General features: G+C 44.0%; 1 protein-coding gene across 1 annotated transcript in view; it reads right to left on the reverse strand.

Moving 5' to 3' along the window:
* LOC118287471 (transformation/transcription domain-associated protein) overlaps positions 1-27,553 on the reverse strand; it is a 76,307-nt gene that overhangs the window by 38,067 nt on the left and 10,687 nt on the right. Inside the window, exons 21-45 of the mRNA XM_035612707.2 lie at positions 27,202-27,402; positions 24,733-24,884; positions 22,619-22,818; positions 22,083-22,300; positions 21,532-21,729; positions 21,080-21,340; positions 20,671-20,832; positions 20,088-20,184; positions 19,612-19,733; positions 17,620-17,790; positions 16,863-16,931; positions 15,159-15,278; positions 14,688-14,807; positions 14,232-14,396; positions 13,894-14,075; positions 13,208-13,406; positions 9,434-9,562; positions 7,834-8,100; positions 7,148-7,354; positions 4,723-4,881; positions 4,271-4,411; positions 3,947-4,057; positions 2,940-3,086; positions 996-1,209; positions 617-745 (exon numbers count right to left, since the gene is read on the reverse strand). Of these exons, the coding sequence (XP_035468600.2) occupies positions 617-745; positions 996-1,209; positions 2,940-3,086; positions 3,947-4,057; positions 4,271-4,411; positions 4,723-4,881; positions 7,148-7,354; positions 7,834-8,100; positions 9,434-9,562; positions 13,208-13,406; positions 13,894-14,075; positions 14,232-14,396; positions 14,688-14,807; positions 15,159-15,278; positions 16,863-16,931; positions 17,620-17,790; positions 19,612-19,733; positions 20,088-20,184; positions 20,671-20,832; positions 21,080-21,340; positions 21,532-21,729; positions 22,083-22,300; positions 22,619-22,818; positions 24,733-24,884; positions 27,202-27,402 (4,141 nt within the window). The remainder of the gene's footprint in view (positions 1-616; positions 746-995; positions 1,210-2,939; positions 3,087-3,946; positions 4,058-4,270; positions 4,412-4,722; positions 4,882-7,147; positions 7,355-7,833; positions 8,101-9,433; positions 9,563-13,207; positions 13,407-13,893; positions 14,076-14,231; positions 14,397-14,687; positions 14,808-15,158; positions 15,279-16,862; positions 16,932-17,619; positions 17,791-19,611; positions 19,734-20,087; positions 20,185-20,670; positions 20,833-21,079; positions 21,341-21,531; positions 21,730-22,082; positions 22,301-22,618; positions 22,819-24,732; positions 24,885-27,201; positions 27,403-27,553) is intronic.

Raw genomic sequence — 27,553 nt, forward strand, 5'->3', positions numbered from 1 at the left:
GAGACAAATGTTAAAATGTCACACCCCTGGTCAGGTGCATGCGTCACATCACTGCTACGTCTTTTCGACAACAGTATACCAAAAAGCTCTCCATTGACCATAAACTGCCATTGTGGGAAATCATATCAAATAGCTTTATCTTTAGGCTGCTCTCCAGAAGCCATGTGGTCACCTTGAGGGCCCCTTTATTTGAAAAGCTACCGTGCAGTTTTAAAATTGTTGGGGAAAAAAACTATCACCAACAGTCTCCTATGAATAAGTTTTAATCTAATTTTTTCCATAAAAACTTGACTACAGCTTGGTAGAGAACAGCAATGTTTGTCCAGGGAGTGTGGTCGAAAGAAGAAATCCTTCCCAAGACAACCTTTCCCAAACCCCTGGACTGTGGCCTCAGTTTAAACAGACCAGATGTTAGACGGAGCAGCAGGGCCCATCAGCTTGCATTTTAATGACCCATTCACTGGGCTTAATTGCTCAAATTGATTGAGAGGTAGCTTGGTTTTTCGTAGGGGAAAAAAAGTGGGAGTGTAAAAAGTAAAACAAAAAGATTACAGGGTTTATGAGCAACAAAGTGAGAGCAACAGAGCACAAAAGAGATGAAAGCTGGAGGTCTCACCGAAGAGCTGTGTGGGGTTAGTGTTACTTGTCGCTTTTTCGTAGTTGGTAAGTCCCTCATAGATGACTTTGCCCACAGCAGCATACAGACACTCCAATTCCTCATATTTGGAGGCCACAGTTGATGTGCCTGGAGAGAGAAAGAAACACTTGCTTCAAATGAAGAATAGCTGAAGGCTAATGCTGTGCTTATAACATGTGGCATGGCAAACCAAGCTGAAGTATTTAACCAAGAATGAATCTACAAGAACACAGCGATTTGAATAGTGCGTCATTCTCTAATGAAAACAACACGGAGTGGATAATTTGTCGTACTTTCCTTTTGACTTTGTATTACTGGTCTCTTTGTGAATTTAGGTATTAATGAACCAAAAACTTACTAGGCTCGGTGGGAAAGATGCTCATGAGGCGCGAGAGGAGGGAGTGGACAGCCCGCAGGACTTTGGTATTGCCGCAGGTCATGCATGCAGCAATGCCCCGCTGGAGGGGCTTGAAGTGCGCCAGGATGGCTGGGGACTGCAGCACTGTGAGCAGGAAGCACAGGATCTCCAGGCCAGTGCAGATGTTGGAGATGTTCGCCTGGGCTGGTTGCTCCTGAGAAGACACACATTAGAACAGTGAAAAGGGCGTGATCACCAAAAATCCAGATAAGTTTGAAAATTGTTCTTGTTGTTTTGCTTTTAGCCAAAGGCGAACAATCCTAAAGCAAAACAACTAAAACTACAGTAGATTCATTATTCATTCAAGTGTTATTTCATACAAAACCCAGACAACTTCAGGGAAAATCAATTTTCGACACAAGAGCCAAGGCTCTGTGATTGCTGCTAAACCAAAGATCAATAGCCAACATCAGGCAGTAATTTTGTCTAAATTGCAATCAAGGTTTACAACTATGGCAGGGCCAAGAGGATAATCTGGGACAGATCCATGGCACTAATCTTGGCTAATGAACAAGGTGACTCTTGTGATAAGACTGCTGGTAGATATTTAAGGTAGTATTGATTTGGCACTGTATTAACAGAATGGGACCCCGTCTCTGGGGCCATGCAGATAGGGCGCCTGCATTTTGGTGCGCGGGGATGTGATTGTGTGCACGACCTCTGCCCCTCCTCATTTGCCCTCTCACACCACTTCAGCAGACTCTTAATCTCTGTCATGCCAGTACAATGAAATGATAAAAAGGAAATCCGATTAAGAGCATTGTTCATTAGTCTGAGTAAGTCTGCTGGGCAGGTAGAGCATGGTCCCCAAGGGGGAAGGTCCTGTGTGTGTGCATCTGCATAAGACCGACATAAGCCCCGTTTGTCAGCCCGTCCCTGTGAGTTCCGGAGGGGCAGATTGAGTTAGTGTGTGCAGGCAGAGAGTAAGGCGCGGCCAATGCAGAGGTCCCCGACAGAGAACGGGGGAAGTACGTGACAATTCCCAGCCCGTGGTGATAACCTCGTCTGAACAGTGGAGCCGAATCAGACCCTATAGATGAGTGGAGAGGTGGGGCAAGAAGGGGAACAACAGATAAAGAGACAGAGAGAAGAGAGGCTGTGATAAGAAGCTGGGAATAAAAGAAGAGATGAGAGAAGGAAGTTGTGGCAAAAGACAGAGAGCAAGGCGAGCAGAGAGGCAGAGAGGCACGGTGGAGCGATAGAGAAGGCGAGCATGCGGGGTTTAGGATGAAGAGGAGTGAGGGGGGGTTGAACGAGAAGGCACAGGCCAAACCGGAGAGACTCCTGTTATCTCGCCACTGTCATTATTTTGTCATAATGGCGGTTTGCGCCTCACTTCATGTATTACTGATAACAGACAAAGGACTTGGAGGCATTAGAGCAAACACTAAGACAGAGCTTAAGCAGGGAGAGGGAACTTCTGCAGTGTCTGGGAACATGAACAGCAGAGATACATTAGTTGTCCTTTACTTTTTGCTTCTTATTACATTGAGCCACAACAACAACAAGCCTGAATATGTTGAATTTTATTAAACCGTCTAAAAACACTGTTGATGACATAAGACTTTTACCAGCAACTTTAATCATCAGGGGCGTGCTCACCAAAACAAATACTGTTATGCAGAATAACAACCCCCATCACCAAATAGTTAAGATAAACCAGAGACTTTTTCTTAAAGTTCATATTCATCAATGGGGAATCCAAGGAAAAGCCATAACAGGTGTTGAGACAGTGACTGACAAGAGAAACACACCTGTAGTGACCGTTGAGCATCAAAAATGTCACCAACACAAGCATGAATCTGGCCTCATGAAAGACAAAGGAACCCTAATAAGGTACATAATAACAAAGATGTGTCATATCAAATGCATATGAAGTCTTACCACCGTCATAAGCAGCTTGTCAAACCACTGCAGCTTGAGCTCGGCCCGAGGCCACATGTCAGGCCTCAGGGCGGTCTTCATCAGGCTAACACAGCGACGGGACAGCAGCTCCCCTGGAGACCCAGCCACGTTGGTGCTGTCATTCACCTAGACAGGACAGAGCGGAGAAGTTTGGGGTCAATTTCTTTATCAATGGATTATAAACATTAATGTCACAAAGGTGCCCTGACAGGGTAGGGAAACACTTCAGGCAGGCAGTAAGTTCAACAGCGGCAGAGCCAGGAAAGGGACCGTCCTCCAATCAAAAGGCCTAGTTCAAGACCTCATGGTGACAAGCATCCACCCTGTTTAAGCATCCTTGAAAGTGAGCTCTAGGTGTGCCTTTCTTTGGTAGACGTTAATCCCTGGGGCCAGTGAAAAGATCATTTTTCTACAGGGATCAATTTGAAAACACAATACACTGTTATCAACTGAAATACAATGAAAAGATTATGTTTCCATGGACTGTTCTGTGAGCAGTGACTGATCCTCGCCAGTTACACAGGAGGTTATATTCAGCAGAAATGGTTGGATGAGCAGTGAGTAGGAAAGTAGGAAAAGTCAAGGGGAGTGAAACCTCTACAGTCTATTTTGGGCTTGTAACCAAGGTCATCACTGCCACTAGACCAAGGGACAGCAGTGTGAGGAGACACAATGGTGTGTGTGTGTGTGTGTGTGTGTGTGTGTGTGTGTGTGTGTGTGTGTGTGTGTGTGTGTGTGTGTGTGTGTGTGTGTGTGTGTGTGTGTGTGTGTGTGTGTGTGTGTGTGTGTGTGTGTAGAGATGCGTTTAGGACAGCCACCAGGTGTGTCCTACCTTCACCACTCAGGGGTTAAAATGGTTGTGTCCTACCTGGCAGGCGGTATGGATGGCAGAACTGTACCTAGTCTGTGTGCATGTGTGTGCGTGTGTGCATGTGTGTGTGTGTGTGTGTGTGTGTGCGTGTGCGTGATGATGGTGAGGCTGTTACCTGGCATGCAATCCTGATAAGGAAGTTGACCACGGTGTCTGTATGCTGTTTCTCGACAGGCTTGGTGAGCATGGTCTCTGTACCTGTCATGGACTGACTGCGGCCAAACACCTAAAAACACATCGAAATATAAGTATTAATAGGTCAAGGTCATTTTTGTTTGAATACTGACAAAACAGATTCTAATCAGGAGATTTAAACCCTTAGTAGCTAGGAAAATAAGTTTAGCCTCTGTGTAAACAAACTGTATATCCAGGTCCTTGCTAAAGTGTCAAGCCAATGCCACATTGTGCCAGCATCTGGGTGATAGTTGGTGAAGCTCACCGTGGAGGCAGCTCCAGACGCTGTACGGAACCTCTTGACGTCCTGTCCGGCAGCGGCTGCTTCCAGAGACACTCCTCTTTTCACAGCTGCACCGCTGGTTCCTTCACCACCACCAGCAGCTGCTTCAGCCTCAGACTCCGGCTACCACAACCGAGAGAGGGAGGGACAGACAGGGGAGGAGAAGTTATTATAATTACAGTTCATAGAATATACAAATATATGTGTATATCTTGTCGAGGTTTCTGACCATGTTATGAGATTATGGGTATTTGTGGAATTTATTTTTAATCTCTATGATAAAGAGCTTCATCTTGTAAAATGATAAGCATTTTCAGTTTGCAGGGATCCATTCAAAATACAAACCGGTAAGGTTGAAACCATTCGTAGTTCATAAAAACTAAGCGTAGTTCTTGGTGTGACTGTGTGTGTATTGACATAATCCAGAAACACACCTGTTGATCTTTGATTCTCTGTAATTCCCATTTGATGACCACCTCAGCCAGGTCAACAGCCAGTTTCCTTTGCTCTATGGTCACACTGGGGGTGAATCCCAGACGTTGCATTGCACTGATCATGTGCTGCACCAGGTGGTGGCGTACAGGGTAGTACACCTGGAATGACGATATAACAGATACATTTAAGCAGTGAGCATAAACATATTGATTATCTATTCTAGAATATCTGGTATTCTAAACACAAACTATCAGTTTTGGACAAGACTGCATTTTCTTTTCCTAAAGCATCAATGGGAGATGCTCACTGATGCCAGTACAGTGGCAGTGAAAGCCAGCAAGATTAAAGATCAGAGCATACAGAACTCAAACTCTAACATGAAATGCCCCTCTAGCTTGGGGCCTGTTTTTTTCTGGACATCTCACACCTTCCACCTCCAATCTTTTGAAAAACCAGATGCCGAAAATAACGGGATTGTAAAATAACAAACAACCCTCAATGTCAAACTAAATTTTTTATCATGTTGTTAAATGAGCTGTTATGCCATGATAAGCACATATAAATGACAATTATTCCCGTTGCCTTGGCAACCAGACAAAACCATTCCAACAGCGAGACCTTTTGCTAGTTTGAAAAGCTGCTGCAACCATGTCATTTTGCAATTCTCACAAGAATATTTTTTGTTTTCCAAGAAAACCGTGTGTGTCTAAATGCCTCAAAATAAGAGGTTCCTGGTGAAGTGAGAATCCCATAAACTGATCACAGCCTCAGCCTCGTGTCGGCTCCAACTCGCTGCAAGAGATCTCTAGTCAACCTGCCCCACACAACATGTTTCTGAAGAATGCAGTTTATTAGTCAATCAAAGGCAACTACATTCATTGACAGGAAAAGTGTATTTTCTTTTACATAGCCTGTGCTTTGCTCTAGATTCTGATGTGAGAACATATGCAAAGTTAAACAGGGTCCTCGCGTCAGAGAAAGCAAACTCTTCCTAAAGTCATATTCCCACTTGGTTCTCAAGGACATGATGACACACACTTAGCCCCGAACATTCAAACTCAAGAGTCACTTAGCTTCATCACGGACTGAACTGGGACTGGGACAAAAGAGCAAAAGATGAGATGTCTATCTGAGGGTTGTTGCCAGTGTCAAAGAATATTAAAGCTTCACACTTCGAGGGTAATTATAGTCAATAGAGCAGGACTTCACAGCCCCTTAATGACAGAGTGGCTAAGCCCTGTCCATCATGTGTGCACACAGACAAACACGCACGCCATCTCTCCATTTCTTGATCTCACACACACTCACACGCACACACACAAAGTCTCTCATCTGTCTGTCATTATCTCCTCCCCAGTGTAATTATGCTGATGTGATTACATTAGATTAGTCATCTGGCCCAGTGAGAGCAGCCTGTCAGTGAGATAGAGAGGGGAGTGGAGGAAAATGTCAGTCTTCTGCTAAGAGACTGTCGCTCTCTGCCTGGCGAGGCGGCGGACGCCGGGTGAAGGAGCGAGAGGGCAGAAAAGTGGTTTTGAAATTTAAGGAAGAGGGCGACCATAAAGGCCAATGATCCTTCGCCGGTGTTGACTTGTGCGCAGGTGAGCAGGTCTTTGACTCGGCTGATTATCTTTGTGAAGGGTGAGTCTGAGAATGTGTCTGCATTAAGGCGATTACAGGCAACAGGCAGTTACCATCAACTTCACTGCCCAGAGTTAATGATCCAGCTGTTGACGAGGAGGCACCAGAGCACAGCGCCATTGCCATGGTTACCACCAATAAGAAATCAAATTTAGACAACCTTTTATAAAAACAATTAATTGTGCAATACAAGATAACACAGATTTTTTATTGCGTTGCATCATGAACTGGTAAAGCATTGCCAGATGATTCAGTGTACTCACATAATAAGTATAAAAAAAAGCCTCCACCAATCGTTACCCCTATGTGGTCCCTCTGCAGTTGCATAAACCACAGAGAGCAGTGAGATGACAGCAAAATGAGGTGACCATAAAATGTCAACCACACACACACACACACGCACACGCACAGACACACACACACACGCACAGACACACACACACACACACACACACACACACACACACACACACACACACACACACACACACACACACACACACACACACACACACACACACACACACACACACACACACACACACACACACACACTGTTGTCAGAGATTAGTCAACCTCATAAAATGTATGAACATCGCAGCACGTTAAACATGTCCATCACGATTATGTGCAGGGACAGAAATCCCAGAGACAGATTTGTTTTGACCTTTCTCTCTGTCCCACCCGACCAGAATGAATACGCTGGGAATCAATACATTCAATAGTGAGGGATTTACAGGAGGAAGTTCACTACTTGACCAGTGACCAGTGACATCAGCTCACCCTGAAGTGCTGCACGATGAGATGCAGTATGTGGACCAGCTGCGGCACTGTGTGCCCCTCCTCCACGATAATTTTGCGAGTCCAGTGGGTCAACATCTGATGGCCGTCCTCCATGCGTGCGGGCACAGCAGGGGTGAGGATGGCCATGGCCTGCCGTACGATGGCCCGCGCTTCCATGGTGTGGGCCTTCAGCAGGCTGTGAAAGACCTAAACAAAGCACACAAACCACATCTCCTTTGGTAAAATACTGAGGTTTTCATCTTTTCGTAATCTTTGTACACATATCTCATTGGATTTAGGATTCCAAGCAGTGCATGATCACACTTTTTCTTTCTTGCTCTCTCACAAACATACACACACCGCTACATCATTCTCAATTCCACTATAGTATCATCAGTTTCTCCTTAAGCACTATTCACACAGTAAGTGTCCTTATTGAAAGTGTCTTCTACTTCTATGTAATCAGCAGTTGTCATTTCATTTTAGTTGAGTCTTTGAGATCTGGATGTTTTTTTCTTGTGTTGTCTGTTTCTGTATAATTGTACAAATTCATTGGGTTTTTTTTTTTTTCCATCTGCTACACAACTTTGCTATGTTTTTTGTTAATTCTCTATTATTAGCTGTGTGTGTTCAATCAAACCCATGCTCCAATGAATTTGCCTTTCTCCGTTTGCATTCTTCCTCACCTGCAGGACGATCTTCTTGTGAATGGCGAACTTTGCGATGATGTGGGCCAGTAGTAAATGGCCACTATATTTACAGGCGGGGTCCACACAGGCTTTGGGCAAAAGGCACGGCCAGGCAAAGGTCATAAGGCGCCGCAGCTTGCTGTTGCGTGACTTGTTGTTGTCGTGAATGTGGTGGGGCGCGTGTTCCACCAGCAGGGTGGAGAACTGCAGCAGGCAGATTCGCAGCGAGTCCAGCAGGTCAGCCTGCTTCTCTGGGTCCAGAACCTTGGAGAGCGACGGGAGAGATGTTGGGTTAAATGTTATATATTTTTCTGAGGGATGAGATGTTTTATGGATAAAACAAAAATTGGGTTTGTAGAACAAAAACACCTGAGACAGTTGCCGACAGATGTCAAAAGAAGACTAGATTAGATTGTGCACCTCAACTTCCCAGCCTCATATATGAGAAAGAAAACTTCATTCTTTAGAATATATTGTTTCCCTGAATTGCCAAAGTACACTAGCCTGGAAACTAATAGGGTGGGTCTCATAAGATGACTAACTGAGGAGTGTCCAATTGAACAACCAAGATGATTGCCGCTGTTGCGGCGAGGTCTGTCAAATCCACTATCGGCACTTATTAAACAAAGTGAATGGTATATATATATATATTTATTTATTTTTCATTATTTTTTTAAAAGAACAAGCAACAACTGCATGTTGTAGTTTATTTAAAATGTTCTGTCACTCTGGGCTAAGTCACACTTGCCATTGCTCTGACTTGCTGTAGGTTTGTTCTGCGACTGTTGATAACGTCCCTCGGAAATCATAAATGAACCGAGAGGCTCCAGATGCATTTGCAAATGCAAATTGGTCTGGCAATGACAGGCTACAAGTATACTGCAGTCCTGAGTAATGTTTACTTCCGAAAATGACATTTGAATGACGCTGCAGCACAACAGCAATCTACCTTTTCACATATTGAGAACCTCTTTCAAAAAGGACCCCCCTCCTCCCCATTCAAATATACACATCACCATCTGAATTCCCCGGAGAGGAGGTAGAGAGGAGAGCAGACAGACAGAGGGATGTGAGAGAGGAAATGAGTTTTAACCAGACCATAGAGGAGCCATTAGCAGCCATTAGGACCGGTGTTAGCCAGTGATGAGATCTGCCACAGCACAAACAAACATGCTGACCTTTGGCATGGTCAGACCATGACATTTACACCCGGAATTATAGTCTGGCCTGATGAATGAAACGTGACGGAAGGAGGGGCAGGTGGGCTGGTTGGAGGGGGGAGAGAAAAATGAAGACGGATGGAAGAGACAAAAAGGAAGAAGAGAAAGATGGGATGCCAGCAATTAAGTAGAGAAGAAGAATCAGACAAAGTGGGATGCAGTTGATGATGACCGAGTATGGAGATGTGTTGGACTGATAAGACATTATGAGAGGATGTGCAGAAGGTAATGAAATCAGAGTGGCTGATGGGGAGACAAAGTTGTTGAGCAATGAACAAAGAAAGCTGAGAGGAGAAGTGAGCAGGCTGAATGTGAGGAAAAAATATTGAGAAGATGAAAAAGAATGGCCGCCTGCAGCCGTGTGCGTGCATGTATACCTTGGTGATGAAGACACTGGTAATGCTTTCAGGATTGTCTCCTTCGGGGTTGGGCGGCCCAAGCAGCTGCTCTCCTTCCCCCTTCTCAAAGCTGTGCAGGAAGGCTGGATTTAAGATGTGCTGCAGCACCTATGATGCAGGGAAAACACACTGGGATGATTTTTACAGATAAAACATTTTCCAAGAAATGGAGAGAATATGCAACTTTCATGCCTTCAGATTTTGAAGAGGCTGCAATGGGTGATTTCACCGAGAGCACACAGTCGAGGGAGGTGAAACTAATCAGTGAGATCACCTGGTGTGGTATTTTCAAGGCTGCATAAAAAGAAAAATCGGACTGCTCTTCCTGGCACATTATTAAGTGATGAAATGGTCATCTACTCCAAAATCTATTCCAAAAGAACAGCGTGACCCGAGCAGATTCATACTGTAATTTATGATTTATATCGAGAAGAATTGGGCTCATCAGCAAAGGGAAACATTTATTTAGGAGCCTCCGAGACAGACTGTAAAATGTGACCTAAAACAATTGCAATGAAAGGGGTGACACAAAACATAGGGACAACTGTACTGAAGAACAGACAGAATTAGGTTTTCTTAATTAACCCAGAAGCCTTGAAAAAAAGAAATATTAACTACTGCTGGGGGAAGGCTTAAAATGCAATTTAGTTACACCCCTGAAACCTGCGGGAGACTTGCCAGATATTTGCGTATGAAGACAAAGGCTTGATTAGCTGGTAAAATGCAGAATAACCTCGCCACGGTGCGACTAACGACTGCATTTATTAAAGAAGCTCCTATCTGCTAATGAACTCTCATTTTCAATCAATCATTGGGGAGGACAGGGCATTGCTCAGTGGAGAACGAGCTGTGGCAGCATATGTTCCAGCTCCTCCAATAGCACATTACTCACACACATTCTGCACTATGTACATGCCATGGTTGATAAACATATGCAGAAATACACACAACCTTAAACGAAGATACAAAGGAACTGCATGGACCACAAAGTGCATTCTTCGCTCTTTAACTTCTCTGATATGATAACTGTAGGATTACAGAATATTTTTTGTAATGCCGATCCACCATAGGATGTGATTGTGCAGGCTGTGTTGCTGCACACACACAATACCTCTGGGCAAGTAGCCTAGATTGCTTTCTGCAGGTGTCTTAATTATCCAAGATCCCATTTCCATACCCTCAGACAAATAACGTGCGTGCGTGCGTGCGTGCGTTGCAGTGCTACTAGAGTTCCTCACAAACCACAACAGAGGGGATATAGCAGCAACTGGGGAACCAAGGATAATATAATGCCCTTGACACACGCACGCACCAGGGATTTGCAAATAATGTATGAGTTTTCCTGTGAAGTCGCTACAGGAAGTCTTGAATAATAGTCGCCACCAAAACTAAAACCATTTTTCTAGAACTTTTTTTTTGCCAGCGGATCATTTTACACAGTTCTGTGAAGACCCTCAGGATCTATTTTCACTGTGGCCAAATGTTAAACCTCACACAATCAAATTAAGCCACTGATTTGAAAAAGTCTGCTTTAGTAATGTGTTGTCATTCAGACGGTTTTGTTATTAGTCCAAATCTAACCTCTTGAACAAGCTAAACAAAAGGCAATTAATATGTGCTGATAATACATTTGCTGCTGCTGTAGTCATTATTAAAAAGGTAGCCTGGCTTTAATCGTCTACGTTGTTGTTGCTATTTGTAATTTAAATTTAAGTAAAGGAAAGGGAATTTTAAATTCTACATTGTCGTTGCTCACGTACATGCTAGAATATAACAGGTACAAACAAGAATATCTACTTAGCTATTCGACTTAAAACAGATGATACTAGCACAGCATGTAGACACACTGCAGTTGTAGGCAACAAGAACAAAAGCAGCAGAATGTGAAGAAAAACGCTTCATAAATTTCATACATATATTTTTTTTTTGTTGTGTGCTTGAAAATCTATGATTAGTCAGATGCCTTTGAACCAAAAAGCAGCTTTCTTAAAGAACAGTAGTTTGGAAAGAACAAAATATGCAACACAAGAGCAGCATGGGGTCAGACTGTGCCATCACCGATGATTCATTGCTGCTGTCACACATTGTCTCTCGCCCTCTCTCTCTTACACACCTCGTTCTGTGTCTCGCTAGAAGTGAAATATTGTCCGGATCGCCGTGAAGCTCCAAAAGAACACGAGTACAAACACAAAATACACAATGTGTGTGCGCGCGCATCCCTGAGATTTTATGTTTCCGAGAAAATGCGAAACGCAATTATTTAAATGTCAGTGGAGGTAACACTCCAAATCAATAAACATTCACACAGAGAAGCATTATCTCTCTCTCACACTCACACACTCACACACACACACACGCACGCACACGCACGCACGCACGCACGCACACACACGCACACACACACACGCACACACACACGCACACACACACGCACACACACACACGCACACACACGCACACACACGCACACACACACACGCACACACACACGCACACACACACGCACACACACACGCACACACACACACTAAGCATTCTGCTGGGCAGTTGGGGTGTGCAGGCTCAGCGCTGCTAAGAATTAAAAGGCAGCATTTGGGCATGGAAAGCGGGCAGCACTGTCCACCGGACGTTTCTTTTCTTTTTCTGGTCCACATGCTGCAGAAGCAACACAAGCTGAAAAGAACAGAGTGGACCGAGCAGCATCATAGAAACGAGTGAATGTCCTTGGATTTGGGCACATTTGCCAGCTTTGTGTGTCTGTGGTGTGTGTTCAGTTTTGTGTTCTTGCCACACAGCCATTTGGTTATGTGCTACCGAGTGCCAGGGCAGCCCTTCCCAACTGACCCGTTTGTACTTCACAGCAGCGCTGTTGCTCCTCTGCACCAGGTCGTGTGCTTGTTACAGCTGTGCAAAAATAAGTGTGCACGTGCGCGCATCTGTCTGTGTCTACGTGTGAGTTCATGCATTCGAGAGAGTGAGCTTAATTAAAAAGCAGCTCGGATGACTGTGATGCTGGCAGCACCAGGTCAGGCGGAGGACGGGAGCATTCATCTGTGAGCCCTCTGAGGGTCTGCAACCAGACAAAATGACCTCCCTGACTCCGTCAAAGAACTTCTGCTGCTGAACACACAAACCATAAAGGTCACACAGACCAGGTCCCTAAACACCTGAAGGAGCAAAGAAAGTAAGCTCGAGTCGAGCTCAAAGATTCTGGCAACATCATTCATAATGCATTATTCAGCCTAGGAATGGGCAATGAGGCAACTTTAAAAAAAAAATTATATAAATTCTCCCAGAAAGAAGCAACAACAGTTTACTGTCACAAAGGAAAATAGATCACATTTAAGAGACATAAATCTGAATTTTAAAAAAACTATTTAAATGGATATTTAAATTTATAATATTGTATTAATTGCAGATTAATTTAGTACTTCATAACTTATCTATCAATCGATTAATTGTTACAGCTCCAAAACACTGATGTTTATCCTTCAGTGAAATCTAATTCCCTTCTTATTTTACAATTTGAATTGGATCGTTTCTTAAATGTTGGACGATCAACTGTTAAGGCCACATTAAGAAAGTAAGGCTGAGCAAAGCAGCAATGCTGTGTATTCGTCCTCCAATCATCATTATTTGAGGGTCAATTCTCAAAAGATAGTAGACAAAACTATAAATGTTTTGGGGCATTTCAGGTCCATATAACATGTAGCCATTCACTGACTTTCTCTATCTGGCTGCCTGATTACATACCTTAGCTTTGAGCTCGTCATGGAAGTGCGGGTCATTGAACTCGACAAAGCGGAAGAACAGGGCCCGTTTCTGGGCAATGGAGTAGTTCCGGGGAATCTCCTCCTCCATGTATTCCTTCAGGAAGGTCATGTTGCATAAGAAACGACCCGTGAATGCCCGCAGCAGCTGGAACAGCAGCTCAATCTCCGAGTAGTTTCGCCTTTAGAGGAGGCATGGGGTGAATGAGTTCAGTGCACAGGTAGGAGGAGATTTGTCTCATGTCAACATCGTGTTGGCATAATTGTCAAATAATCTTTGATAACAATGTGATTGTGGCAATGAACATTGAAAAGAAAGGTGAATGAACACTGTGAGATTGATGTCTGGAGTGGTTGGGGGTTAATTGCAGGATCTAAAATATACATCTGTCGAGTGCCTAGTGCACAAAATGTGTCAACTCCTAAGCTCCTCCTAGACGGAGCTGTGGGGGAAGAGGTCAATTGTGATTTGAATAATACTATTGTTATTTAGCATTAATGGCTTCCAAGTTTTATTAATTCCATTGTTCATTTTAAAATATTGGTCAAAAGTTTCATCTGCTGTAACTGTGACGGCAGCAGACTTCCATCAGTTACACATCATCTGTTCGTCTACAACAATAATTAGACACTTTCCATCCCCATTACAATTTCAGTAACTGTACATACTTGCAGTAGCTCAGCAGGCAGAAAGCCAGCAGCTTGGGCTCCTTCCAGTTGGTGGCAGCCATGTTGTCTTTGCGATGTCTATCCTGGAAGGCCTCGCTGACCCAGACTCGTCTGAGCTGGCTGACCAGGGAGTGCTGCCCTGCCAGCCAGCCTTCATCATTCTTCACTATGATGCTGATGATCTATGCAGAAAGGATGAAGCGAAGAGGTTAAATGATGGAATTACTGAGAGTTCGCTTCAGAAAAGGTATACATATATCTGACCTGCCAAGAAATGACTGTGTATAAGTGTGTAATTGATGATGACCTAAATAGAATTCGGATGAAAGTGCACTTACCTTGATGGCTTGAAACTGCAGGTCCAGTCTGGCTGTGGTGGTGGAGGGAGATCCGGGTCGCACAGTTGCTGCAGTGCCGGCAGGAACCAGCAGGGGGACGAAGCGATTGGGATTAGAGGCCAGCACATCTCTGAGTGGCTTGGCATCTTTGTGTTTCAGAAAACTCTGTATATGAAAAAATACAAGTGATGTAAATATAACACAAAATTACTTATGGTGGGACTAGAGGACTATATTCGCTGCACTACACAAAATTACACACAAAACTATTTCTTGCCGAAGGAGTGATCCATCTCACTTTGGTTTTAAAAAGGACCACTGAGCCCCACAACATCCAATATATCCCTGATTATAGGCCATTACTGAGACGGCAAAAGAAGCAAAATGCTGTTCTAATGGAAAATGTGTCAAAGAAAAGACTGAAGGGGCTGCAGCTCAGTGCTGCCAGCGTCTGACCATGAACATGCGGCTCCACTGGGGGTCGTTGAGCGTCGCCTCCATCATGAACAGCTCCACTGTTTGAGACGGGTGACGTGTCAGAAACTTGATCAAAGGCTCCCTGAATGGACTCCCGGCCTGGCACAGGACAAGAAGAGAAACAGCAAAGGAAACGGTGAGACAGGAATCATTTCATTAACACAAACACAAATTTAGATTCCATCATTTTCTTCTGAAGACCTGTGCTGATTAGCACAGTGTACAGATGTTACACTGTAACATCCATGAAAGCATAATTATGATTATTTCCACCTATAAGCCATTTTCCTCATCTTTTCCACTATACTGTTTGGCAGAGCTCTAGAATGTACTTGCTAATCCTCCGATGGTCTTCACAGTCTTCGTATCTACGATGAATTTTAAGCGTCTTCTAAAGTAGGGCTGGACAATCACTATAGGCCTGTGTAAAGAATGAAGCTGGTGTCCTACCTCTATGAGCATGGCCCTCTCCGTCTTCATGACTACCTCCAGCAGCGGTTTGACCAGAGTCTGGGGTGCGGCTGGGATCAGGTGGAAAAGGTTAATGATGGCGGAGCAGATCTTCATCTCCTGCAGAAAGAGTCAGGAAAAAGAGAACAGACAGAAGAAGGGAGTGGATGAAACTTTTGGAAACATGACTGGACTTAAAACGGCATCATTTCTGACAGACAGTCTTGATGGACTGCCACTGTGGAAAGACAAGGATGAATTTTGGTCAAAAGACTGATAATGCCATCTGTCATCTTTAGGTGTACAACTTCCGCCAGGAAAGGTGCAGAGCTACAGTCAGGTGAATTCTTGGATTAAATGCACAAATACAAAAAAATAAACGGCAACATATATTATTATCTTCATAAACTATATATTGCTAATATCTTTTAGCCAAAGGCAAACAGGAGAACTGGACATTTTAAATATGAGGTTAGAGGTTAGCAAGGCTGGGATGACAGTAACGTTTCTGGACACGACCACAGATACATGGACAAGAAAATACAGGGGAACTTGACCAGCACCACTACCACAACATTGCCTCAAATCACCAGCACGACATTGGCTAAACTACGTTTCAATCACTGACAGAGTCACCAACAGAGGGCGTAACACCAGGTCACATCTCACCTCAACGCCCTCCAACGCAGGCTGTACCGGAAATGGGAGAGAATGATCAGAGTCAGCAAAGCAGTATGTGTGCATTTGTGTGTGTGAGGCTGTGTGTTGTCTGTCTCTGTGCCATGTGGAAGGTGAGGAGATAAGACAGGGTGATAATGGAAATGAATGGCACAGCAGCAGCCTTTAAAAGTGACCTCGGGAACAACTTAATAGTGCCCTAGTGTGAGAGCACAGCAGGAAAGTCTCAAGAAGATTCAGGGCAACGAGTGATGGTGTTGACACTCCATACTCTCCTCCTCTCCGCCATACCCCCCTTTCATGCCTACATGTCTCCTGACCATCCTTTTCGGCCCTGCTCCGTCCCTCCATTCTCCACTTTTTGTCTTTATCATGATTTGGTTAATTGAACCCGTGACCCTCACTTTGTTGTCCCTGCCAGCCCTGCTGTCAACAGGCACAAAGACCACGAGCTGGAGGGAGGGAGAGACAAAGGACCAATTTGCATCTAATTAAGCACGCCATTTTGAGATTGGGCAGGAGGAAGTCGCATAAAGAGAAGGCGGGGGGGGATGTCTTTTATTTCAATGAGGGGGGGGGCAGCTGTCTCCCCCACCTCTTTCTCCGTCACCTTTTCTCTGCCTTTACAAGGTTATCTGTCGGGGAGATAATGAGGAGACACAGCGCTGGGCTCACCACCGCCTGCCTGGCGCCTAATTAATCATTGATTGTAATATGGCCACTCTCTACTCATCTGGGAGGAGGGCACAATGAGGAGGTGTTGACTACATGTGACTATGGCTTTGTGTGTATGAGGGGCAATTTCTTCCCCACTTTGAGGGCCATTTGGTTCAGGCAGTCGACAGCTGTATTGACCAGTTTCTACTGGCCACGACTGCTCCTCTATTGTATTCGAGCAGGATTTGAACTAAACGAGCCGAAAGAAACAAGACACATCTGCATGTCTCGAGTGATGACAGCTTCTCGTTTGTAGGTCTCAGTGCTGTAGGTTATTGGTACGCGATACATTAAAGTGTGTGTACTTACACTGCCATCGCTGCGCTGGCCTCCTTTGTGTGTTATTACAACCACCTCCATCCACTTCCTCAGGTGTTGCTGGGAAAGACAGAGGCAATAAGATAAGATGTAGACTGTGAAAGAAGTGTGTAGTGTGTGTGTGAGCTCAATAGGTAGAACATGGCACCAACAAGGACGGAATATTTACTCAAGTGAGAGATTCAAGTAATTAATTACAAATTTTCCCCTAAAGAAGAAAGTTCTTTGCTCAGTTATGAAACTATTACAGAGTAACAAGTACCCAGACAGTAGTTACACCTGCACTGTGACTCTATTCTGTATTAAAAGTGTGAGCCCGCAGAAGTATTAACCTATTACACAGCTGCTAAAAAGGTTTGTATCAGCAAGTGTTACAAGTAAGTTTAAATACTTACAAGTATATGTTACAGGAGCAATACTCAAATATGTTGTGGTCGTCCAAATCTTGGGCCACATTCTTGTAGGTTGTTTTTACAATGATAGTATAACTATATTGTTTACTAATGGTTGTAAAGAAAGCAAACTACACTCATATTTACTAATAGTTATAAAAAATGTACTTGCAAATGACTCAAAACTTTAAAAATAATCTATAGATTTTTTAAAATCCTGTCACTGTTAAAAAGGTTAATCGCAATTTTTGCAATGATGCACTGCATCCAGTGCTGTCAGGTGCTTTGAATGGTAGACAACAAATAAATGTTGTGGGATGAAGAGGAGGCGAGAGACAGAGGTGGAGGTTTCTCACCATCATCTGGTCACAGAACTTGTCATTGAAAGAGTTGGGGAACAGGCGTGTGACAGACGTCAGACGGTTCACCACGTTGAGCGTCAGGCTGCGGTAGTCACCCAGCATCATAAGCAGGGGGCGCATGTGAGTGTGGATCTGGTCCACCTCGATGGTGGCACCTTCCAGGAACTAAAATACAATACAATACAGGAACACATTATTTACACTTTTCAAATAAACGTTTTACAATTCGTAAAATAAATTTTGCAAAAGAAACAACGTTCAAATCCAATATTGGTTTGGTAGAGCTGTTGAAAAACTGAAGGTGTAGTTTGTAAAAAAAAAAAACTGTGTATGCCTCTACTGTGTTGACATACATTATTCATCACTCAAGATCATAACTCAAAATACAGGCTTGTGTTGCTGTGTTGAACCACTTCTAAAAAAAAAATTTGTTAAAGCTACAAAATATTATTTATATCGTATTTAACAGATAAAACCAAATCATTTTAATTTGCCTTTCACAAATCATGTTTCCCTTCACATCAGACCTGGCCTTGTCAGGCTTTCTAGCCCCATGAACTGCTCACTACCCTTGTGTCTCCATTAAGAAACTAAGGCCACCTGCATGGCCAGCCGTAAACAAGCACATGCTGATGACACACACACACACACACACACACACACACACACACACACACACACACACACACACACACACACACACACACACACACACACACACACACACACACACACACACACACACACACACACACACACACACACACACACACACACACACACACACACACACACACACAAAGACGGGAGGGGAATGATGCATGGCAGCCACATTCATTTTCCTCTCAGTGCTGAGAACAAACACTCCATCCTGTATCGATTGGGCCATGGCAACGCTCATTAGTGCTAGCAGGGCAGAGATGAAAGAATGGAGCGAGAGAGAGCCGAGAATGGCTGGGCCAAAAGAAAAATAAAATAAAATAAATAAATCACAGGATAGTGAAAAGGAGTGACAGTACTTAGGAAAGAAAATGAAGGTCACAAAAATGGAAGGGAGAAGGGGGACGAGGAGCTTGGGGGTGTAGATGGATAGAGGTTACGATGTTATGGATACTTTGATGAATGGAAGCAGGGCTGGTTCAGGGAGAGTGTGATAAAGCAGAGGGAGGCTCGTATGAAGACAACTGGGTGGGGAAATAGCATGAGGGTAGGATTAACAAAGGACTTTGAAGATGGCACATGACATGAGTGATACTCTCAGATAAAAACACTAATGAAGCAGAAAGGACAAAAACAAAAAAACAACTTAATTAAAAAAAACTATACATAGAAAACAAAATTAGAAAAAACAAGCAAAACTAGAAACAACAAAGATAGAAAGAGATCAATTAAGAGGTAAAAGCATAAGTAAAGGGCTACTTCAAAAGGAGTAGAAGCAGTCTTTAATCCAGATTCAGAAAGGTCATGTCTGTGCCTCTCAGGTCATGTTCTCGCTCAAAGGGAGTTACAATTAAAGTGAGTGATGAAACACAGGTTTGATAATTTCAAAGTATATCCGGAGAGTCTTGAAATTAATTCCCAAACAATTGAAAACTAAACTGGGAGTCAATGTAAAAGTGCTAAGATTGAAGAGAAGTAAAGACAGAGTTTACTAGCAACAAACAACTTGCAAGAGATGGCAGATTGGGCATCATAAAAAGTTTCAGAAAAGTTAGCCTCCCTGAAAATTTCCCCGGCTTGTGTGCGAATGCGAATCATAAAAAAGCCAAACACATTATCCTTCTCTTGGGCCTTGTAAGATGACATGAGGATATTAAGTCTAATGATCGTCTAAGGATTTTGGACATATGAAAAAATCATTGCTTTCTGAAAATGTGTCTGTTCTACAAACAAACATGCAGTAGTTATACGTGGTAAAGAAGATTGGTTTGAGTGGCAGGTGTAACATCTCATATACTGTATGTCGTGATGTGACGTTGCACTGACCTTCCTCATGCAGGCCTCTCCGGCTTCTTGCAGTTCATTGTTGGTGGAGTTGAGGGCTTTGAACAACGCAGCAATAATCTTCTCTCTGGACTGCGGCAGGTAATTGCAGGCCGCCAGGGCATCTGAACAGGAAAGAAAGATCAGATTAGATTAGAAAGAAGAGATTTGTCCAATCAATAAAAGAGTCCAGATAAAATAAGATTCAGATAATTTAAGAATTTGGTGAACATGTTATTAATCCAGTTCACACAGCGGTGAAACAAATATACAGAAAAAATATTTATCAAAACAATCTCGACTACATAAAGTCCTGAATTGATACTAAATCGGTCATTACTTTCCCCAAGATTGAGGATTATAGTTTGCATGAAAATTCAGGTACTTGGCTTCATCGAGAACAATCGATGACAAGAAAGTATCAGCTGTAAAACTCCAGCAAAACAAGGAGTCACTCCAGTTCAGTGGGGCCTACTCACTGAGGGCGGCGATGCGGAGAGGAACCAGGGATGGGAGGCTCTTGTAACAGGGCAGCTTCATTAGAGCAGCATCCTCTGCCTCACACAGGTTCAATAGCTTGAAAGAGAGAAGGGGGGGAAAAAAACACACACACACACAAACACACACACACACACACACACACACACACACACACACACACACACACACACACACACACACACACACACACACACACACACACACACACACACACACACACACACACACACACACACACACACACACACACACACACACACACACACACACACACACACACACACAAAAGGTCAGAGGTCAACAATCAAAAAAGAAAAGAGGGTTGATTGAATATATTTAGGTTTCAAAGAGTCGCTGGAGGGAAAATGTTTAAGGTGGATGCACAGGGGGAATCTGCTTTGTCCAGTTCCGTGGCAAACTCGGTGCTCAAGCAGCAAAGAAGCAATGTGGGGGGAAAAAACGTGGGAACTGTAGATGAAAAATTTCTGTTCTTTTCATTTGTGAAAATGTGAGTGAGTGTCATTCAATTTAGTGACACAATACACTGTGAAACAAGCATACCTCCGTGTAGAAGACCTTGTGCTCCATGACATTGAGGTCCATTGTGAAGAGGCGGGGCTGCAGGGTGGTGCAGAAGGTGTTGCCCTCCATCAGGCCGATCTGGGCGTTGGCAGGCTGGTGGCGGAGCAGGTGTTTCTTGGGGGGAACCATATCCTGCAACACCTGAAGAGAAGGAGACCACAGTAACACGCATTCTTAATGTAGATTCAAAGATATTTATTTATTTCACTCTCAAGTTTTGTTTCAAAATTCAGAGACTCTCAGACAATATCAGTCAAAAGTGATCAGTTGCTTTCCTTTAGTACAGTTCTATGTGGAAATTGAGGTGGTTTTAACATAAAAGTATTGTCTAGCACAGTATTAAATCCTAATATAAACTATTAGAAAACTTTTCAGTCCTTGGCCTCACCTCTTTGTGTGGCTCCATGATGACAGTAACACTCTTGCCGGTGACCTGTGCCAGCACCTGCAGAGAGTGCATGGCCTGCTTTCTGACGGTAGAGTTGGGGGAGGTGACCTCTCGGACCAGGTCGTGCGTGACCATGTGGAAAGACTTCTCCTGGGCCGCCAGCAGCTCTTCGGTCTTCTCTTCGTCTTTCAGAGGAGTGGCACAGCGCACCAGCAGCTGCTCCAGGGTGGTCTTAGCCATGGCTACGGCTCCATTTGACACCTGTGTAAAAAATCAATAAGTTAGTAAGTACAATGCCACTGTAACAACATTGGAGCAACAGGAGAGCAAGGATAGAAATTGTTACACAAGTACTTGTCAAGTATCATGGGATGACAAAAGTCAACAAAAGATGTGAGGGTGACAACGGATAATGATTTACTAAATATTAGATTATGCATTTTTCCTCTAACCTCTCCAGTGAGGTCCATCATGACGAAGAGAAGGGCCTTCAGAAAGGTGAGCTGGTTCTGCAGCACCCAGATCAGAGGCAGTCTCTCCATCAGGAACTTGATGGACACCACACCGCCGAGCTTGGCGTACCAGGCCTGTTCATAGCAGCAGGCGCACAGACGCTCCACGATGTACGAGAACAAGGGCAGCTGACACGCCTGCAGGTGAAGACAAGAGGGCAAGGTGATGTATCGATTCACCCAATTTGAAAACTGCTGGCGCGCAGTGTAATTCGAGCTGGGGGAATCTATCTTCTAAAGAACCACTCATCCGAAGAAAACTTCACTTCCTTGGGTCTACAACAATACACAACAATACTTCGTTTGAAGTCAGTCAGATGAACAGTGGTTGGGAAGATCTAAATACAGTCAGAAAGACATATCAGGGCATCTATTTAAATAAATAAATAAAACACTAATTTCATAGGGGAAAATCATTGCACAACATAAGTTACCACAATCATAAGTGCAAATGTCCTCATTAAATACGTCATGCTCCTCCCTTTCCTTACCCTCTCCTTGGAGCCGAGGATGATGCTGGCCACGTCAAAGATGACGGCCAGCGCCACTTCTCCAATCTTACACAGCTCCTTCTCCTCGTAGGCCATGCAGATAGCAATGGCGTCAATCAGAACCAACGGGTCCATGCCTTTTGAGCCATTCTCCTCACTGTGGAACATGGCGGTGCTTGGCTGGCTGCCCAGCTGGTAGCACTGCAGCAGGAACGGACCTGCGATCAAGGGACACGACAAAAGTTAAGGAACTGTGTTTAATGTGAATTTTCATTTCAAAAAACATAAAAAGGATGTTTAACAACATGTATGTGTTTGACAACACATACATGTAACTTTTATATTTAAATGTCTTTCTCGTCTGTGTTAAATACAAATTAAATACAAATAATTATTTGGAATAAAATCAGAGAAGGGACAAAAATGGAAAGTGACAGATTTTTTTGCACAGCTGGGAAATGAATGCCACTGTCAGGGCAAAATAGAAAGCTAATATTAGATGTAGAGAGTACAGCGGCAGTGCCGCAGTCCCTCACCACACTGCTGAGCCACAGCGACCATGGTGTAATGGCGAATCAAGCTGGCGACGAAGGGCAGCGCGCTGGGCCTCAGGTCCTTTATCACGGCAGACATGAATGCCCCAGTCAGGGCCTGTTCAAACGTTCGGCGGGCAGGCGTGTCTTGTGCTTTGTAGCGGTGAGAGATGATGACGTTGGGGATCCACTTCTCAGCGAAGCTAATGGGGGAGAAAACCACACAATGAATTAGGGGACTGCATATTAACAAGGACAACATATTAATGTGTGACAGTAGCAGGGAAACTTTCTTTGAGCTGGAGGTCCAAAAATAATTTATTAATGTAAAAGATCCATTTCCAAAGCCTTTCTGCAGTCCCCTACCCCATATCTCTGCTTCGATTTTGTCCTTAAATTTTCTCTGTCCTCAAACTTCCCTCTGCCTCTTTATTCCTTTCCTCTACTACTAATTCTGTCTCCCTCTTCTTCCCCTGTTGGTATTTTTGTTATTTACTGCTGCTGAAGGCAACTGGGCTGTGGTGTGATTGAGCAGCTGTTTTCTCCATGCTTGAGCTTGTGTTTTATAATGCCACACACCAGGGGCAGACCTGATGGATCACTTCATTTCATTATTGCCATTTAAAAGACTACTCTTTGGAGGAAGAGAGCGAAGAATTGGGCTGGGGGGAACGTGGTGGATGGAGAAATTGGGGGTGGCATGGTTGACGGAATGTCAGCTCAATTGCCCTTCATTCATTCAGGGGGCCTGCCACTCCAGTGCTGCTACGCTCTCACAGTCGGCATTTCATGAATTGCTCTGTCTTTTTTTTCTTCTTTCTAAACTGATAGGCTATATAAATATATAAATACAGAGGCAAAAACTGATGGTGAGCGAGAAAATAGGGATAGAAAAATCCGTCAAGAGAGAGACACTGCAAATCGAGATGAGAAGGCAGAGCGGCCCCCCTGATCATAACTGACACACTTCATTATCCCCACAGAAATGTGCTCACAGACGTATTCATGTTCGTGTGTGTATGTGTTAGTGCGTAATGACAGGAGAGTGTAAGGGGCATGGTGTAGCGTAAACAGACAGGAGAAACTCAATTAGCCCCTGCCCATGGATCAATGATGGTAATGTGACTCACCCACCCGACAACACCCACCATCGCCCTTCCTGTTTGTCTGTTCATGTATGTGTCTCTGCCTCGCAGTGAAGCCTGCCAGAGGGTGGGTGGGTGGTGGTGGGGGGGGGGCTGCCAGTGTGTAATTAGCAATTCCTGCTCCTGAGACAGAATTATTGAGCCAGTGCGTGTTGGGGAGAGTGGTGGAGACATGACGCGAGAGACTGTAAAGTAGGGCATGTCCGCAGGTGGGGCAGGACGGGGGGTTGGAGGGGGTACGGAAGAGAGATGTGGAGCTGGTGTGGTGGGTGGGGGAGATGACAGACAGGGAGGGGAAGGGTAAACAGTGCGCATGGGGTAGGGGCAAAACTCAGGTTAAGCCAATGGTAAAGGTTAAAGAGAGGAATGATTGATTGCAGACCTGGTTAAGTGGGCTTGTGTGCGTGACATGGAATCTTACCACCTCTTGTCATGTATGTAGACTTAAGTAGCAGTCTACAGCTGCTTTCAGACAGGCACGGAAGTTCTGACATTTCCCTCAATTCCTCCAGAGGGGCTGCATGTGAGAACGCAAATGTTGCTCTGGATCTTTTTTCATGACATTTTCTGCCAGCCCCCCTAGTACAATTTCCAGAGAATGTCTGAGTGAGCAAATGTGAGAATATACAGCAGGAAAATCCTGAGCGTGTGGGCGTATTGATGACTGTGAACAAAAACACTGCTTTCCGCAGCGCAATAATCGTCATGTCCCGCCTCCTGCTGCTCTACCCGTAGGCCACAGAATGGTCAAACGCGCTTGACTCGGACAATCTCCTGCTGCATTCTGCATATGTGGATGGCGACAATTTTGCGTTGATTTTGAGTTTGTGTCTGAAAACAACTTCTGATTGTACAAATACCACAACTCAAAATACAAAAAAACTACTAAAAGTGTCCTGAATAGCCCATAAATAAAAAAGGAAGATATGAGCATATGCCACAGTCAAAGTCAAAACAAGAAAGTTTGCTTACTTTGGATGAGACAGAAGCTGGTAGAGCGCGTGCTTGTTGTCATCCAGACTGGTCATGGCCACTAGGAAACACTTGATGACCTCCCAGGCTTGTCGTCTGTAGTAGGGCTCTGTGTTGGCGCTTTTCAGACAGTCCAGAGCCGTCTCTATCGCCTTGGAAAGGACAACAGAAAAAACAAAACTTCACTCTTTCCACTGTGAAATGGAAAAGTCTCATTGTTGCAAAATACCAACGTCCTTAAATCATTAACATGGGAATTGAACTGAACTGTATGTTGATTTATTTGCAGGAAGTAACACCGGTGCCATCTGGTCAAGCAAAGGTCAATATGATTTCTACATTATGTGCAGACAAGACACAGGAACCGGGCACTTAAAGAGAGAGAAAATGAGCTAATTAATGCCACTCAGAACAGAGGGGAGAACATTACGAGGATGCAAGAATAAATGGAGGATGAGAGATGAGGGGCACGGCATAATTGAATTGTAGACCTGACAGTGTATTAGAAAATCAGAATATTCGTGTCAGGACTGTGACTCTAACCAGAATTCTATCACGAGTACATGCAGTGTTTTCAGGACAGTCCTCTGGCCCTGTAACGTTTCACAGACTTAACTGTTTTGAAGATTTAATTGGGAAAGGATAAAATTCACAATAACCTATAAAGACAAAGTGAACATGTGTTTTGAGAATGTTTTTGACAGATTGGTCAAAAGTCAAAAACTGAAATATCTTGTGTCCGTCCCCCAATTCTGAACATTGTAGCATCCTTTGGCAGCATTTAAAGTTTCAAGTCTCTTCAAGCATAGCACACCTGAATTTCTGCACTAACACTTACTCTTCCTGGCAGATCCTCTTGAGCACTGTCAAATGGATGGAAAATGTCTGTGAACTGTCATCTTCAGGTCTCTCCAAACATGTACTTTTGGTTTTAAATCTGAGCTTCCGCTGGGCCATTCAAGGTCAGTCAAGACTTGTCTCGAAACGTCTCACTCAAACGTCGACTTGGCTCCATGCTCCGGGTTATTATCGTGATGAAAGGTGAACCGTCAGCCCAGTGTCAGGTCACTCTGGAGTAGGTTTTCTTCAAGGAGCTCTCTGTATTTGGCCACTTTTATTATTTCCTCAATTCTGAGTAGTTTCACTGCCCCTGCTCATGAGAAGAAGACTATCATTTCACAATGGGGATGTTATTATTAGCCAGGTGATGAGAAGTGAGACAAAGCATGTGTTCTGCCTCCTAGACGTTTGTCTCATCAGACCAGTAAGTCTTTTTTCCTCACACTCCCAGAATCCTTTATGGTGCTCAGCAAACTCCAGGCAGGGTGTCATAGACCTTTTACTCAAAGTGGCTTCTGTCTACCCACTCTACCACAAAGGCCTGATTGATGGAGTGCTGCAGCGATGGTTATCCTTGAGGCAAGTTGTCCCATCTTTTCAGAGGACTTCTGCAGCTCTGCTAAAGTGTCAGTTGGGCTCCCCGTGACCTCCCTGACCAAGGCCCTTGGTTGGCAGGTTATTCAGTTTGGCCAAACGCCAAGCTCTAGGAAGAGTCATGGTCAATTCCAAACTTCTTCCATTTCCCTATTATTGAGGCAACTGTGCTCCTGGAACACTATAAACTTTATACCTTTACCCCGATCAATGCCATACCAAGGAAAAATCTGCACTCTACTTCTAGGAGTATCAATTGATTGGCAATCATAGATATGATTTGAAAAGGACTTAAAGAAGTGTGCAAAAAGTTTTAAAATAAAGGGAAAAATGTTTGAAAACTGAGAAAAAAACAGAAAAAAATGAAAAAGAAGAAGAAAAATTAATTAATTCCAAATTCCAAAATTTGTGAAAAATCATGTAGTGTGAACGAGGCATTGAATCCCCCCTGAAAGCTCTTACAAGATGTCCTACCTTGACAAGATTCAACTTATTCAGATCACCTTTGATTGCTCTGCCCATCGTAGAGCAATTTCAGCGGTCTCTAACTCAGCGTGCCATCTAACCATATGGCTGCATCCTGACCCTGATTCATGCCTTCAGTCTGTGCAAGAGTGTTTGCTGCCTATGCTCATGATGATAGCAAACACAGATGGATAGCCAGAAAGAAGGAGCAGCCATTAGTGAGAGTAAATAATGCCGTCATGGTGGCCCACACTAGATTGATGATTACTGACTGGGGATGAGGAGGAGAAAGCAGGAGATGAATTTAATTACCTGGAGGACACATACATCTCCTCCCTCACTCATTCTCTCTCTCTCACACACACACAAACCTCTGACAAGGATATATTGCTCTCTGTGGAGAACAATAATGAGGAATATCAAGCTGTTTTACGTTTCTTTCTTTCTTTCTCAAACGGAAGCGAAAGGGTCTTCAAACTGGTTACAAGCAGTGTGTGAAGTGAAATCCCCCAGCTCTGAAAACTACATGACAAAGTGAAGGACCTATAACGTATAGCCATCCTGTCTTACTTTCTCCATCGGCAGCTGTATGGACGCCTTGCAGTCGGTGAATTCAGCCTTGATGCTCGGCCCCTGGACCTCAGTCACCACATAATGCAGCCTCTGAGACTCCTTCAGCATCTTCCTGTTGCTTCCTCCAAACTTCCCCAACACCCGATAAGCTACGTGGGAGATGCTCTCTGCTGGATTACGGAGGGTACGCCACAGGGCCTGGAGTTGAGACGGAAACAAATGTGAAAAGGGAAGAAAGAGGAAGCTGGCACTGCATATCAAAAGACATTGACCAGATGCTGGGAAAGCCAGTTGCTTAGTCACTAGTAATTATTAGCAATATTGGTCTATAAGTAGCCATAATCGTATT

This window comes from Scophthalmus maximus, chromosome 16, assembly GCF_022379125.1.
Source record: "Scophthalmus maximus strain ysfricsl-2021 chromosome 16, ASM2237912v1, whole genome shotgun sequence".
NCBI lineage: Eukaryota > Metazoa > Chordata > Actinopteri > Pleuronectiformes > Scophthalmidae > Scophthalmus > Scophthalmus maximus.